At 41.4% G+C, this 18,058-nt stretch overlaps 1 protein-coding gene across 1 annotated transcript; it reads right to left on the bottom strand.

Moving 5' to 3' along the window:
- Positions 1-2,078: 2,078 nt before the first annotated feature.
- On the bottom strand, positions 2,079-17,798 carry slc29a4a (solute carrier family 29 member 4a). The gene is given in 12 exon segments (XM_063903226.1): positions 2,079-3,790; positions 4,153-4,393; positions 5,441-5,628; positions 5,909-6,029; positions 8,724-8,992; positions 9,799-9,873; positions 10,971-11,099; positions 12,625-12,738; positions 13,506-13,637; positions 14,586-14,694; positions 14,696-14,978; positions 17,574-17,798. Coding segments are annotated over 11 exon segments (1,674 nt in total). The 5' UTR covers positions 14,852-14,978; positions 17,574-17,798; the 3' UTR covers positions 2,079-3,650.
- Between the last annotated feature and the right edge of the window lie 260 nt (positions 17,799-18,058).

Below are 18,058 nucleotides of genomic sequence, written 5' to 3' on the forward strand. Positions count from 1 at the left end.
CTGATGATGGCCACAAACAGACCTGTATCTTGAAATGAGATCATGTGACATATTTACAATAAAACAAATCTGCAGTTCACATAATTGAAGAATTTTACTCGGAAAGTGAGAAATAAGCACGTTTCCTGATGATAGTGTTGGTCACATTTTGATAGATTAAGCAATGAATATCCAATAGCATCAGGAATAACACATTGAATGCTGACATCACTCCAATCCTGGTTAACCTTCCGATCTCATGTCAGGCTAAAGATAAATAAAGCGTCATTCGTGAAAACAGGCTGGGTTTAAAAGCTGTTATTTTATTTAACAAAACTCAAAAGCAGGCTCCCAAAAAAACGATCACATTTAGATGCATCTTATTCTGCACAAATTAGATTTTCTTCCACAATATGATCTGTAAAATATGTTTTGTTACAGTAGATCTAGTAAACAAGTACAGTATAGTGTCTGTATGCAATCTTCTTCCTTTTACGTCCTCCTGATGTTTCACATTGTGCAGTCACATGGGCGCTCAGTCTAAAATAGTCTGCATGACGTGTTTTCTGAAGAAATGCTTTGCTGTTGGTTAGGAGGAAAGTGACTGATATATTGAAGGAAAAAAAACAGAAGTCACAAGACTGAGTAGAAGTGATGACAAGTGCAAAAAACTGTGTTTCATCAGCTTATTAATATGATTTAAAAGTGAGATTTAAACAGATGAAGGTGTCACCAGGACACATTTTTCTTAACTACAGCTTCAGTAGACACTTGTTTTATGATGTTTATAATATCTTACTAATTTACTCCTTATGTCATGTATTTTAAACTGGCCTGAAGCAAATGCCAGCAATATCTGCCACTGCTGTAAATAACTCATCATTCATCAACCTTTTGGGAACAAGGCTTATTCACTTTCTTGCAGATAGGGATATTAAAATGGTATACAAACCTGGAGCTAGGAGCTAGCTTAGCTTAGTTTAGCGTGTAGCTGTCAACAGGGTAAAACAGTTAGGCATTAATAAACAAACAAGACACAACATATTATTTTATAGATGTTGGTAGTGACCGCTGCACAGAGCCATCCTAGCTACTTGCTTGCTAGGTTATTTATGCTAATTTAAGCTAATCGGCTGCTAGCTGTAGCCTTCTCATCTAACTCTCATAAACTTGGAAATGAGTCAGCATTTGACCAACTTTGGGTTCTCTTGTTTCAAAGTAATTGACATGTTTTGTTTTACAACATCAAATGTGTCAGTAAATACCCCACTGGTGAATGTCTGAAGCTGTTATACGTCTTCCAAACGGGGGTCGCTAACTAGCAACAAAGCCCTTTGTTAGCTATTTACTGTTGAATATTGTATTTATTCTTCAACAGTTAAAAAGTAGTGTTACAGTGGAGATTATCGTGCTGAACAAAACGTAGAGATGTGTGTGTTTGCCACAGATTTAACTTTATGCAATACTCTGATATCCAATATACAAATCCCATGTATTTTTGGCAAGGGAGTCCTTGCAATGCTAACCTCCAAATCAGCCTAGAAAAAATATCACTATAAATATTACCTTTAAATTAGCTTGAAGAAATAACAGAATCGTAAATATTTCATAAAGTGGGATCTCCCTTTACTCCTATGTCTCTAAGGTTTCTCCCAAGGAGAGACACAGAGAAGGAAAGAGACTTTTCATGTCCTTTAATGTCACACCTGACCAAAGTTAAAACACCTTCAAAGCCAGGAGCTCTCTGAGAGGTGAGAGGCCGCGGGCACAGGGGGACATACATACAGTAATGAGGTTAGCTCCGCACCATTCTTCAAACAGCTCTGACAATAGGCCCCATTCAAGCTGTCACCTACATAATGTAGTGCACTTCATGGTTTTCTACTCTGAGGCCTGTTGTCTTCATAATGTATAAAGTCTGGACTGTCAGGAGACTCTAAAATGAAAAATGTATCCAAAACGTTCAGAAAATAAGAAGCTGGGGAAGCCTGAAAAAGTAAAGGACGTTGATATTTACCAGATAAAGATACCACACATATGCATTTTATATTTTGAAGAGGTTTTGCATGAGTAAAATAAGAGCTTTCCACGGCATTGAGTGCATTTAATTCTGTATTACAACTTTTATCTTACATTCAGTCTTTTTTCAGCTGATCAGTAACGGGCAGACTTTTTGGCACATATTCCCCCATAGTAACCCATATCATTACATGGATGTTATACACAAACACAGTTCAGAGGGACACAAAGGGGACACAAAACATATTTTTTTTAAACAACAGCTATCATTATCCCATCTGGTAAACGCATACCCACATTTGGTTCTCTTTGCAGCCATCAGAGGGTGCAAGGAGTAAAGTGAAAGTCACTAAACAGACAGGAATCAGCTTTTTCCTCGTCTTTTTTTTAGCAATTTGTTGAAAAACGAGACCATACAGCTGCAGCTGCTGATGCACATGAACATAATAGCTTCATAATGGATCCAATTCAGACATACTAGAGTATATATTGAAAATAAACACAACTCATTTTCAAACCAAGACACAGTAAACCAGATGAATGGAGCCAATCAACATACAGTCAATCTTGTATTTTCTACAAGAAAGATGCATTTGAATAACATTTAAAATAAAAACTCAATCAAGACTTGACAGTGTTTTGTTTCTCATCCATGAAACTGTAAACTGGATTTAATTTAAAGGCACAGTAAAACAAAAATTACAAAGTATTTCCAGGTTCTAATTCTATATTGCAGTGTGACCTGTTCAATGATCACTACCTCTACTATAAATGCATGTCCAATAACCTTTGTGTTTAAATACTCAAATACTTTTCTTGCTCTTCTTGTTAATCTTGAAATCTGTTTACAATCAGATGTGGTTCTTTCAGTCGGCAAAAACTTAAAGGTACACTTGGGATTGTTTGAAGTGAAGTACTATCAGTGTGTGACTTGTAGTTAATTAAAGTCCAACAATACAAACTCTACTGTAGATAATACACTGTGGATAGTACCTCATACAACCCCACTTTAAAAAATCCGAACTATCCCTTTAAATCTGTCTCCACATATTCCATTCCAGAAATTATAATCAAGAAAAAATATCTGAAATAAATGATCCAGAAAAATCACACTGACATATTTTCTCCACATGGTGAAATGTAACATATGTGACCCGTCTTCATGAAAACTGCGAGCTGTTTCTTTTTCCCTGCAGCGAAAAGACGCTTGGCTTTACACTGTACAAATGTCAGCCGGTGTGTTCACACAAACACACACACATGCAGACAATAATTTCACGGTGACACACTCAAAGAGCTTCTGTTGGCTTTCTGACAGATGAACAACTCCTCTCCTCCGGGGAAACGGAGACGGGACATTTGAAGGCCAGTAGACCAACAGAGAGTGCTACGTTTTCACTGTTTTACATAATTTTCTCCATTTCTTCTTCCACTTATTTATCCAGAAAGCCGAATCGAAGAATTATCTGTACTAGGAGAATCAATCCTGAGTATAAACATGAACTCTAGAGTTTTTTCTTCTCCTTTCCTGCAGCTCAAGTCCGCCAGTCTGCTTCTTCTGGATTTTGTGTGTGTGTGTAAATGGCTGCAGGTGTGTGTGTGCGTGTGTGTGTGTGTGTGTGTGTGTGTGTGTTTTTATTGTGTGTGGTCTTTCAAAACCCGGTAGCATTGGCAGGTATGCCGAGTGTGGAGAAGCGTGGTCCTGACGCTGGAGTGGCGAAGCTGTAAGCTGCGTACGCCACGACGGAGCCGACCATCAAACCCGTCATGTAGGAGACCGTCATGGTGTTTCCTGCAGAGAAACAGAGCAGAGAGGTGATACCCAAAGAGAATAAATAACTTGCTTATCCGGAGAGAATGGTACTTATATTTCAAAGATTTCCTCTTTCTTATAGTGCTATTTATCAATAGTCAGCAGTGGAAGAAGTACCTGTACTAACTGTAGAAACACTCAGTCACAATCTAGCTCTCAAGTGTACTCAACAGAAATGTCTCTTTAGCAGTTTCAGGTAGGAACTATTTCCTACCGAATTACACCCGCAAAACCTACAGTGTCACCACGCAGGAGGAAGTTCACTTAAATGTTTCTTTAGGCAACTACATCAAACTTCTATCTCTACATGAAATGAATCCCCCTCTGAGGTAATGACTCACCTGCCAGCTCCCTCTGTTCGGGCGGCACTTTCCCCGCAGCCTGGATCATCGGCACGGACCCGAAGTATCCGTTGGTGACTCCCATGAGGAGGGAGAAGAGGCAGGGCCAGGCGGGGTGAGACAGGATGGGAGCGCTGGCCGGGTAAACACACATGACGAAGAGGGGGATGAAGACCACCCTCAGACAGGAGAAGAAGAGCAGACGGCCGCCGGACCAATCGTAGGGCAGCGCTGCCAGGATCTGAGGAGAGAGGAGGGTTTTGTTTTAGTGACGAGGGGTCTTAGGCTTTTTGGAGTTTACAAGAAATGTACAAAAAAATAAGTAATGTGACAAATTTCTCTGAAAAATAAAGAATGTAGAAAATGTTGCTAATAAAAAAAGGCGGTAAATAAATGTTAGCAGGACAAGTAACACCTTTTTTGTGGACTTAGTTTATTTTGGTTATTTTACTTTCCTTTTTCGTAATCTCAATTATTTTTAAAAGACAAGGTTAAATCAGCTATAATTTAATATTAACAATTACGGAAGAGGATTAGGGCCACATGAGAACATTTTGGGGGATTTGACCCAAAAAAGATCTGTGATTTTCTGAAAAAAAATAATCTGAGAAACAACAAAAAAAATATGTTAAAAAAACACGTTTTCAGAATTTCATTAAAGTCAGAACTTAAGTTTTTTTAACTTTTGGTTATATCCACAAAACAGTTCTCGTGTGGCCTTAATCCGCTTAACGTAAACAAGGGATCTCAAGCAAACATTAAAACAAACCGTTCCAACTAGATTTGAGTTATAATAATGAATAAAGTAAAGCTTAAAGAATCCACATCAAAACAGGCAGTTTACTGATTAACGTTCAGGTCACAGTTTAGCAGTATTTGCGGTCATGAACCAACCTGAAAATAAAGATATTCAAAAAATGAACAGGACATCCACTTCTGACCCCAAGAGGACGTTTGCCCTCAAGTATAAAAGACTCTTGATCAGCAGGGATATCAGCATTCCTCATTTCTCACTATGACCTTGTCTTTGTGTATTCTGGGATTTCATTGAGCATCTCGGCCCTACAGAGGCAGGAGGAGTCTGTAACACCGCAGCCGACCTTGTGGAAATCTTAAAGGAGTTGCCCCATTTTATTAAACCTGGGAAAAAAAGACTGGTTTATTTTTGGATGATTGCACTTAAAAGAAAAGCTTATCTGGCGTCCTTAAGTTACAATCTGACTTTGAAAGTAAAAAAAGTATCTTGAGTTACGTTAATTTTCTCTTTCTTTACAAACGCTCCTCTCACCTTGCCCACGAAGTCGGACATGTTGAAGGTGGCCATGATGAGGATGGGCAGCCACTCTCCTAACGTGGAGTTCTTGATCTCGGACTCGAGGCCGGGGAACAGACACAGAGTGATGCTGTAGGTCACCGCGATGGACAGCATGTAGGCCCAGATCACCCGGGACACCACGTAACGATGCAGGATCATGTCTGGATAGAGAACACACACACACACACACACACACACACACACACACACACACACACACACACACACACACACACACACACCACACACACACACCACACACACACACACACACACACACACACACACACACACACCTTTTTAACACTTGAAAAAATCCCATTGGACTTTTGTCAAGGGAGCCCTTGCAATCCTAACTTCTGGGTCAGCCTACAAAAGTATGTCATCCCTGCACCCCTCTTTTGATAAATGAGTACACAGGATTATTAAAATAGAGAGTACCTCGGACACCGGGCCAGCTCCTCCTTATCTTTGCTTTAGGTGCGTCGAATCGAACATACGTCCCTCCCTCAAAGTCCTCTACGACTTCCTCTGCAGAGGTCGGGGCTGGGCCTCCATTTCCCTGAAGAGAGACACAAACAGAGTGATCGTTGTTATTATTTTTTAAATAAAACAAACACAAAACAGACGGAAAACCTGTGAGTGCAGTCATGGATATTACTATTTTGAAATGGTATAGGTTCCAGATTTCTAGATGCCCTGGTAATGATATAAGTAATGTCTTTGTTTTACTTCATGAGTTCCTTTTGTCGAGAAACCACATGCCTTTACTTTGCATTTCCTTAACATAATTTCAAAGCCTTTCAAAGTACATTACCAGTTCATCAGTAAAACACTAGATGTAGCCGTGACACAGAAAATAAACAAAATTCTGTTGCAGTGAAATTTATCTCTCCAGCTGTTTTATTAAGAAGGGTTTCCTGGATGCATGACATCAGCTGTTTTTATTTATGGTGGAGAGACCATCAGTGTGAGTGGCTGCAGGTTGACGTAATGGTGTTGGACACACACACACACACACACACACACACACACACACACACACACACACACACACACACACACACACACATGCACGCTTTTTTTCTCTCCTGCATCTTTTCCAACACACACGTTTTCCTATGCACATCACACAGAGACACACATGCACTCACACACTCACACACACACACACACACACACACACACACACACACACACACACACACACACACACACACACACACACACACACACACACACACACGCACACAGCAATCCATTAGTTGATTAGAGGGGACTTCAGGGCCAGAAGGCACCACTCTTCTTGATTATCCCTTAGTAAAGAGCCACGGTTTCCCCCGGCAACCAGAACAAAGAGCTGCCTGAATCAGACCCCAGACCCCACACACACACACACACACACACACACACACACACACACACACACACATTGCTGTCAATAACATAGGGGGTGTGCCTTATACACTTGTCTTGTGCATACTGGCGTACAAACACAAACACGCACACATAAAAAGATGACAGCCTGAGGTGATGTGTCCTCGTTTGAAGCTTCTGAACACACACACACACACACACACACACACACACACACACACACACACACACACACACACACACACACACACACACACACACACACACACACACACACACACACACACACACACACAAAATTAACTCCATGTCTTCAGGCTACAAGTGATGCTTGAAGCAGGAATACAAAGTGGATTCACCTCTTCCTCCGTCATCTCTCTGTTTTTCTGTCTCACCTCCTCGCCTCAACAGTTTCCTCCCAACCTTGTTTCCTCTCAGAGTCGTGACTGTCATTTTCTGTCTGTTTGCTGGAGCCTCCTCCTCTTCCTCAAGTGTCTTCACCTTTTCTTTTTTTTTTGGGCGGCCCAAAAGCTGCCTGTAGCTTAAATAAATGATTCTGCCCAGCCCTCGATCCATGAAGAGGATCCGCTCCTCACAGACATCGACATGAAGTGGGCGGTGCGTGACAGCTCAGTTTAAACGGATGACATTTCCCCTTCTGAAGAAACAGTCTGTGGCTGAATCATTTATAACGGGATTAATGAATGAGAGAGAAGATTTAATGAGAGGAGCTCGTCCAGTGTTAAGGGGTTGCAGCATTGAGAGGGGAGGGGAGTGGGGGAATAGATGGTACATTTAGAATGAATAGATAGTACATTTGAATTATTTTATTGTCAAGGAACGACCTAGCTTCACTTTGCCAGGTTGGATCATCCAGCAGTGGAAGACCTGATCAAGTTATTCTTTGAAATCAGATTTAACATTTACAAAATACATGTGATTTAAGATCAGATTCTACATATTATCATCAACATCTGGACTTTTAACGAACAATGCTGTGAGTTTCGCCTTTTCAAAAATAACATGCAGTGTCGGATGTTCCCTATTATTACACGTTTCAGTAGAATACTCGACTCTGATTGGTCAATTCAGAACATGTGACAGGTTATTAATACAGTAGTATAGACCGCTGTTAAGCACTATAATGACCGTTCCTAAGGAGGATCAAGAAAGAGAAAGGAAAGCAGTTAAAAGATGGAGTGCTGGACGTCAGATAGATCCCCAGAAGAAGACAGGCCGGAAGTAAACACTAACGTGAAGTTGTCTCAGTTCCAGCCATTGGTGCTGAGTTCTTTTGGTTTTTTAGCGGAAGAAATAAGATCATTTTTAAGTCAATAAAATCATTTCAATTAATATTGGGAGTCGTTTGTTTAGTGTCTGGCCGAGTAATACGCGGGATAATGTGTCACATGTGTATCCCTTACGTGTTGAACCTACGACCTACTTAATGAAAGAAAGTAATACTTCATTCACAGCATATAGCCAGGTTATTTTCTTGTGAAATTCGTGTAATATTAACCTCCTGCTTCCGGCTCCATAACACATGTTTTGTTTACCTACAATGACCCTAATAAGCCACCGTAGGATTCATCCTCAGAGGATCATGAACGGCTCTACGCAATTTAAAAGCAATCCATCCAATAGTCATTGGGATATTTAGCAGAAGAATCAACCAAACATCGCCAACCAATACTTTAAAAAATGTCTCCTAAATTTCTGGGAATAACAGGGAGGACCATGCATGCCTCTACGCAATTAAAAAGGCAATCCATAAACAACTGTTGATACTTAGCGGAACAATCGACAAACATAGCCGTTCATAAAGCATCTATGGAGTATCTTTACACAACACGCGGGATAGTCCTCTCAACAAACTTACAAATCTTACTTCCTCTGCGGTGACGTCGTGGTGCACTCGGTATCCGGTCCCGTTGTCTCGCGCGTCGGGTATTTTCCCTGCTCCTTTGCCCTGCGCGTGGCTGGTGTAGTAACGGACGAACTGAGAGCGGCGGACCAGCAGGTGGAGCAGGAAGCAGAGCATCTCCATGCTGATGGAGACGAGGAAGAAGATGAGCGTGTTCCTCCTCTGGTCCGGGATCAGCAGCTTGGTGAAGATGCGGGACAGGGAGATGATCACACCTGCTGTACCTGAGGGAGAGGAACAGGAATAGGTAGAAAGAGATCCTCAGAACTCACCTGTTCAGACTCTCTGTAGTGCTTTTTATATAACAGTACTGGTTGTAATTGATTTGCTTCTTATAGTCATCCCTCGTCGGTACCTGTCGAATTCATGCTTTTCCAGATCATACTCATCATTCATAACCTGGAAACTCTCCAGCTCCCCTTAAGTATCCCTCGGTGATCTATTGCTTGAATCTCTTATCATATTTGATGGTTTGAAATGACTATGCTTTCTATTTTAGTTAATGTCCACCTTGCTCAATGCTTTGCTACCTTTAACTGTTAAAGTATTTATTTTCTATGATGTAAGTTGTCCTTAAAGGCGCCTCGAAATAAAATATATATTAGTATTATTATAAAAGAGATGATAGCTGCGATATATATGCATGGATATAAAGGTCAATCCTTCGAGAAACGCAGCCAAACCGTTTCCTTAACCGTTAATATGAATTATTACAATCAAATCAGAGCTATATGGTAAGACTGAATCACTCTTTGGTGTACCAGCTAATCCTAATATTAAACACAGTTATATCCCAGGTCAGATGGATGGCGCTAAATGGTCTTGATTATGTTGTCTTCAGTGATGGTAGAGGTATGTTAAAGGGGCCCTTTTAAAGCAGAACATGTCCTCCTAAATGTCTGTTTTCTTGTCTTTCTGGATGTTGCAAATGGAGCAGCTGTGATGCAAGAACAATGTGAGTCCTTATCTGACAGTATGGTATTATCATATCGTATCGTGCTCATTAATTAGTCAGCGTGAGCGTACTTACTCTCTCCGGTCATCACCCCCTGTGTGTACCTCTTGGGCAGCATCCCCATGTAACCATAGAAACTGGACTGCTGCACTGAGGAGGGAAAAGAGGACGTGTTTATCGGTGCAAAGAGTTAAACACTTTAACAATACTGTTTATTAACAAGGCACGATTCCTGGACCTCCACACACCGGGGAGGAGACTCTCTGGCCTCCGCTAATGGACCTGTTACTACTGTCGGCTGGAGGCTGTGTGATCTCAGTGTGAAACCATTAGACTGGAGCGTCCACTGTGGGTTTGACACCTGCTGCATACATAGTGGAAGTAAGTACTGCACTTAAGTACAATTTGGAGGTACTTGTATGTACTTGAGTATTTCAATTGTATGCTACTTTGTACTTTTACTCCCCTACATTTATTTAATCCCTTTAGTTGCTAGGCAGATTTGGATTAATGATGGTAAATATAATCAGCCCTTAAATCAGACTGTAGTTCACCTGCAGTAAATCCAGCAGCTACCCTGCAGTATACAAAGCCATTCAAACTAGCTGCACCTTTACCAGCTCTGAGAACACTTTAATGATCAATCATTATAAAACATATCATAGATATTATTCTGAAATGGACCAATCAAACAATGACTACTTTTACTGTCGCTACTTTAAGTACATTTAGAGGAGAGTACTTTCTACTTTCACTGGAGGAACATTTAGAATACTTTTACTGTGACAGAGTATTCCTACACTCTGGTACTTCTACTTTACTCAAGTACAAGACCTGAGTACTTCTTCTTTTACTCAAGTACAAGACCTGAGTACTTCTACCACCTCTGCATTTTGGCGACTGTCGTAAATTATTTTGTTGTTTTTTCCCAAAAATTAGAACGTTTTAACCTCTGCTCCTATAATAAGTCTGTATTACAATGTGTAGCCAAAATACAGACATTTAAAATACTTGAACTTCCTATGTATGTTTGTATAAATATCCTCATTTCATTTTATCTGCATTTATTTGACATAGTCTTACTTCTTCTACTTCTCTAAAGTGCAGCAACTGTCACAAAACCCAAACCACCCAGGATAAAACAAAGTACTCTGACTCCGATAGCTGGTAGGGAAATATGGAGGTAGATATGTAATTAGATATGGAGGTAGAAAAAGCATGTTTATTATTATTATTAGTATTAGTACCTGTACATCCGAAGGCCACCACTCCCACTGACACCAGGTTGACGATATAGGCCTGTCTGGTGGTGAACTTGGCCAGCCACACGTCAAACACGCTGACGAAGAGCAGCGGCCCGAGAGCCAGGATGTAACCTGCAGACACACACACACACACACACACACACACACACACACACACACACACACACACACACACACACACACACACACACACACACACACACACACACACACACACACACACACACACACACACACAGTGAGGAGACCAGGTCATGTTGGGATCGCATGACTGAGCACATATTTGACAGGCCGAGCCGTATCGCCTCCATCTGAAGTCTGACTGGAGTTTGTGAGCTCCAGAGACTCTCCGGCAGACAACACACTTCAAAAGACATTTCCTCCGGGACGCAAGCGGAGCTATTTTAGGCTGCAGAGGGATGTGGAGGTGGTGGTGGTAAAACCTTGTGCCTACAAAATCCTCCTAGGGGGGGACATACATTTTTAAAGAGTTTTCTTTTTCATATCGGAAGGCTGAACAGCTTTAATATTTGCAACGACGTGTAGTAGCATTATAAAACAGACTTATATTGAATTATTTAGAGCAAAATTTACATTTCTCCAGCTTAGTCTTTAACAAACCTGAAGCACAATCTGCCTGAATTCTAAGAGGTTGTGTTTTAGTCCAGTTTTTTTGGTTTGTTTGTCTGCAGGATTTCTTTAAAGAGGACACATGAAGCTCTTTTTCAGGTTCATATTTGTGTTCTTTCTGTCTCTCCTGGGACATGTCTCCATGCTTTAAAGTTCAGAAAGCTCTTTATGTTTCTCATACTGTCTGTGCTGCAGCACCTCTTTTCACCCTCTGTCTGAAACCAGAGCCCAGTCTGCTCTGATTGGTTAGCTGGCCGGCTCTGTTGTGATTGGCCAACCACTTAGAGATGTCCCGCCCCTTAGCCTATGACTTACAATGTGTTGGAGCGCTAGCCAATACGAGTGTGAGTGTTGCGTAGTGATTATATTCCGGAATTAAACCAAGGAGTCCAATGGAGGCGTTTCAGGCAGGGGGGGGGGAGTGTGTGGGAGAGAAACTTCCTCTGGAGGGAACTCGGGGATTTTAGCCTTTGCAAATCATTTACATGCACTAAAACACTACAGGAAAGGGAAACCCCAAAAAGAATAGGACCCCTTTAAATTGTGTAGCTTGGGCCAAGGTGGCGCTGTTACCGTGGTTACTATGTTATAATGCGGCTACTTATTCACATGTTGTTTCCTTACTGTGTGTGCACAGATTGGATCTTAATCACGTCTGCTCGCCTCTTAGTTACTTAGCCACTTAATGTTCTTCAATTCTCAGAGTGGCAGGTTTGCTTAAATAACGCAGTAAGTTTGCTTTAAAAGTGTTTTGAAAACTGACTGAAGATGTTAAAACTCAGAATGCCTCCCCTTGTGAAAACAAAGTCGAAGTTTGTTTGAAGCATTTGATGAATAAAACAGGAAAACAAGACGTGCGTTTCTCCATGTTTTATTCTCCCCTCACTATGTTTTGCTGTGTGTATTCTGCTCCTGTAAGCGTGTTGCTTCCCAGAGGCTCATTAATAAATGACGGCAGAAGTTTCCATAATGAGAAACTGTTCAGGATTAAAGCTGCTCAACTTACCCACAGTGATCCTGGTGTGCAGGCTGAGCCGCTCCACCAGCACGTTGTTCAGGATGACGGCCAGCAGAGCCACCAGGATGTACGTCAGACTCAAGTCGAACACGATGGACGTCCCTGAAACACACACACACACACACATCCTGAGACTTTGATAGGAGTTAAGAGTGTGAAGGCATAAAGGCGGACGGTTACTCATTCATTATTATCATCTGATCTCTTTTTGAGATTAACGTATTTTAAGCACGGTCCTTGTTCAATTAAAGTTAAGTAAAGTACAAAAAATGAACGCTAATTGGTCAATGGACTGCCTTTAAATAGCCTTTATCCAGTCCTTACCACCCCTCAAAGGGCTTTACATTTACAAGACATCATTCCAAATGCTCTTTAATCACTTAAGAGTTATCACTTCTGGAAATTGTCACCTGGGTGTGATTAAATGGTATTTAGTCCACCTGTTGTAGGAGTGTGGATGACAGAGGGTCAAGGAATTCTGAGATTTTTGCTGTTGATCACATGGTCCTGCTTTAGATATTGATTGTTTTTATTTACTTCATTAAACATCCTCAAACGAGTGACAGTGACGAGCCTAGTTCAGCCTCTTAAGCAGATGTCTTTGCTCAGTCTGTCGGACTTCAGGACAGTAATTCAGAAATCATCAAACTGATGCTGAGATGTTAAAATAGAGTAAAAAAAACCTCTTAAACTTAGTCAATATCGGTACTTTAAAATATTGATTCATTATGATTAATACCTGATTATTTTTGTGATTCCTTTACATTTTCTATTCGCTCGTCACAACCAACATGAGTATGTGCACTCTGCAGGTAGGCAAGTAAAATCCATGCACTCTCCAAAGGTGCTTGGCTCATGCACATTCGCACCTTGGAACTTGTGGTGCAGGTAGTCCACATCGGTGATGAAGCTGTTGTACGGGAGCAGGAAACCCACGCCAGCCAATAGCATTGCAAAGTAGATACCATGGTAACGGTCGTCAGGGATCGGCTCCTCAAAGTCTGAGCGGGGAAGCAGAGGAGTCAAGGGTTAGAGAATTAAACCGAGGCTGAAATCACACTCGAACAGCGGGGATAGCCGTGATCAAAACGTCTGAATTAGGGTCTAAAGCAAACACCCTCCATCTTCATTAAGCCTAATCAGGATGAATGGAGCCGTAGCAGAGAGTTGCTAATTCAGAGGACTGTGTTCCTGCAGTGCTGCTGAGAAACTCATCAGAGAGGGATCAGATTATGTTAGACTTCTGCACTTGAGTCTGTTTCATGGTTAAAGTGAGATGAGCAGGTTTATTGTAGAACTGTGTCTAATCCTAATCCTGTGATCCCACTATTAAACGCTCAAAGTCATGTTTTTATTTACTCAACAGCTGTAGATATGCAATGTAACTCTAAGCACAGTTACTCAGCATTGTACTTCATTGCTATTGTATGCTGTATAACAGTCTAAACAAACAAAAAGGCAGAAAGAGGTGAGCAACAGTAGTAGTTTCGTAAAAGATCTTGAGAGGGTAACGTCAAATGTGAGCAGATTTAAATAGAAACAGGTTCCTTTCTCAGTGTGTGTCCAGAGCACAATACCTGTCTAGACATAACACTATTGGACCTTGGTCCGTCCATCCATCTATCTATCTTTCTTTCTATCTAAAACATAAACTATTTTCTTTAAACTGAATGCATCATTGAGTTTGATGCATATTGATCTGTATGGTGTTGTGGAGCAGAAGGGGGATGTTTTGGGGGTTAACTTTGACATTGTTTGTGATATTGATCTTTTCCCTTCTGTTCTTAGTCTATCTTTTTATAAAACCAGTACACACACACACACACACACACACACACACACACACACACACACACACACACACACACACACACACACACACACACACACACACACACACACACACACACACACACACACAGCTATAGACAGCAGAGAGTCTCCCTCACCGGGCTCGGACAGCGCCAGCACTCCTCGCTCCGGGGCGTCTTTACTGATCTCCTCCTCCTCCAGCTGGTATGAGTCGAAGCTGAAGCTCTGCACCACGCCGCTCTCCCTCGCCTCCCTCGCCTCCCTCCCCTCCCTCCCTCCCCTCCCTCCACCCCTCCCTGCTTCCCTCCCTCCATCCAGCTCTGCCTCCATCCCTCCACACATCCCTCTCCTCAGGCGTCTGAGCCGGGGTTGGCCTGCGACGCTCAGCTCCCACAGAGCCCATCTCTACTATTCAATAACACTGAAAAAAAACCTTCTTCTTGACTCTACACACTCATGGGAGCGTGCATGTTTAAAAAAACAATCCCCAAGAGAGGCCCAGGAACAGAAGCCTTCAGATGATGGAGGATCTTCAGGGGGAAACAACAGGAGACAGAAGCAGAAACCAAATTAAAATGTGACAGAAGAGGCAGAGATAGGATAAAAAAAACAATCTGTCAGTGCCCTGCTGAAAGTGACAAGACTCAAGGTTAGACACTCCAAAGAAACGCAGTTTGCTGCGCGTGTGTTTGTGTGTGTGGATGTGTGAGAGGCATATTAAATGAGAGAAACAGAGTGACGAAGAATGTATAACTAGGTGGCAGACAAGGTGAGCCAAAAGGCAGCTCTGAATTCAACCAACAGGATCTGCAATAGACATCACTGTACTAAGTATAGAAGAGAGGAGAAGGAGTGACCACAAGAACTGCAATTTTTCATGATCAATAAACGAAAATACAAAAACCTTTACCGGTTCAAGCTTCCTAATTGCGAGGACTTGCTGTCTAATGAATATTTTGGTTTGTTTTTACTGTAACAACACTAAGAAACAGTTTGGGCCTCTGTAAAATGTAACCAAACACTATTTTCTGACGTTTTATAGGCAACATATGCTTTGATTTGTCTGATAAAAGTTGTAGTTTAACAGGATATTAATCCAGAACAAGAAACATAAAGCAGTTTAAAATAAATGAGCTGACAGCCACTTAATTAGCTAACAAATTCTGGGGAATTCAGAGTAAAGTAACCAATAAAAACCAAAATACTACCTACAAGTGTAAAGAGCTGCTGTGGTTTATTACTACATATATCATCGTGCAATACAGCCACTTAATCTGACACTATTTTCCTGATTAACAGGGTAATGTTTTGGTCTATAAAACCTTAAAAAATACTGCAAAATGTCTTTAAAAAGCCCACATCTTTACATTGCTTTTATTGTTTTGTCCAAATTACGGTGGCCAGCATGTACAAACTCACTACGACAGCTCAAAACGTTTCCATTTGGAGAAACGTGCTGCAGTTTCAGATAGAATATAAAAACACATGCAAATGAATAAACATCTTCACCAACTTGAAGAAACATGCACAGAATTTACTGAAAGCGCTGAATAAAGAAAACACTGCAAGTACAAAATGCTACCAACTTTATAATCCCAAACCCAAACATCAACAAGGACTCCGATCCCAGCTGTGTGCATCCCTTTTTACTGTCCCTGTTTCTGTTGTGTTTGGAGCGTCTTGCAGCTTCTTGCTTTTTGCATTTGCAGCGTTTCATTTCTGCAGCCCTTTCAGTAAACTCTGTGCATGTTTCTTGAAGTTGGAGAATGTTTTCTAAACGCTTCAAATGTGTTGTCAGGTTGGTGAAGATGTTTCCTCTTCTTGCATGTGTTTCGGCACATTTGTGTTTTTCTATTTTCATCGTTTATGAAACCACAGCATGTTTCAAGCAAGTGTTTGGGGTGTTTGCACCTGTCAGCTACCGTAGAAATCTCAACGATATTGCAGTTATTTCAACAAAACCACCTCATTGGAAAATCAATTATCCAATTAACTCCTGAGAATTTTTACGAGCATTAACTTTAGATTCATCGACGTAACTTTCAGCGATATAATCCAACACATTCACCCACTATTAAACCACAAAAACAAAGAAGGCTCCTCATAAGGCCTCTTTTCTGTCATTACAGCAGCTGAAACATGGCCCAATAACCGGCCTTCATTCACTCGAATCAACAGGGAACTGTTATTGTTACAGGGCGGATCAATAGAAATGGATATTGACTTTGCTCCATCTGCAAACACGAGGACTAAAAGGCTCCTCTACGCTCACACCTGTACGGTTACACAAACACTTTCACACAATCCATTTCTGTCACCAACATCCAGCCTCACCTCTGATGCCCTGCAGTCAGATTGCCCTACAAAATAAAAGCAGCACAGTCATGGGAGCTGCTTAGTGAGATCCTATTTTAAACCCCAGCTGCAGCAGGATGTAACAAGGTGTTCGTCTCTGTAATTTGTTTTCACATCCTGGCCTCCATGCAGAGAGACAGTGTGCCTCTCCTGGATATAAACCCTGGAAGCATATTGAGAAAAAGCTTGTATTGTTTTTAAATCTAATAATGATGACAATTCACGTCTCACATACTGAGCCACTTGCAATTTCCGGTTCCAGACTAGAGGAGGCGCTCTCTGCCTTCCTGCATTAAATTAAATATCTCCAGCCTGCGACCATAATTAAATTGCAGTGTAATGTCACGCTGCAGTTTCTATTGTTTTACTCAAATCATGATACAAATTAGCATAAAGAGTGAGCAAAAACACATTTGATTTTCTCAAAAATAAGCAGATTAATTATGCATTGGAAATAGATATGTGTGGTAAATCTTAACTCCAAATTAATTAAGCTTGGGGGTTTTCCTCGTTACTAAACAGCAACATGAATTGCAATTGATTAAAGGTAAACCACGACGTCTGAGCAGTGCATGACACACACACACAGATCCCCTCTCAGTTTATTCCGCTTCTTCTTTTTACTAAATCATCATAAAAAAAGATCAAAATCAAGTCCAACAAGGTTTAAATGTCGCTTTTTAAATCCATCCGTGTGTATTTAGCCGAAATCGCGACTCAAAGGGAGAATAAAAACACACAAACAACAGGTTACTGATGGCCCCTCTTACCTCCAGTGGCTCCCCTGTTTCCTGCCCGCTCCTCCCGGCTTTTCACAGCCGCAGGTCGGGGTCGGTGCTGCGGGATCTTCGAGGGTCTCTTCCGACCGAAGCTTGTCTCTCTTTAGTCCGGATCCATCAGACAGAAACCCGGATACCGACCGTCCTGCAAAAGCGCTCCAAACGCACCATCCAGAGAGGAGGAAGCGTGGACGGATGGATGAGGACAGCGAGAGGGGGAGGAGAGAGGGGGAGGAAGAGGAGGGGGTTGTTGCCTCTGGCTCTGGTCTCTTCAAACGCACTATTAGTGAGAAGGATGAAACCAGCGAAATGTTTAATAACTTTTTCTCCCCTCAGAAAAGACTTTGCATATCATGCTTGTGAATTATTAACAGTGTTTCTGTAGTCCTCAGAGGAAGTGGGATGCTATTACACTGGGATTAAAAGGGAGGAAACAGACTAAATGTTTTTAAAATGTGTCTAACTTATGATCAGGA

Source organism: Eleginops maclovinus, chromosome 16, assembly GCF_036324505.1.
Source record: "Eleginops maclovinus isolate JMC-PN-2008 ecotype Puerto Natales chromosome 16, JC_Emac_rtc_rv5, whole genome shotgun sequence".
Classification (NCBI taxonomy): domain Eukaryota; kingdom Metazoa; phylum Chordata; class Actinopteri; order Perciformes; family Eleginopidae; genus Eleginops; species Eleginops maclovinus.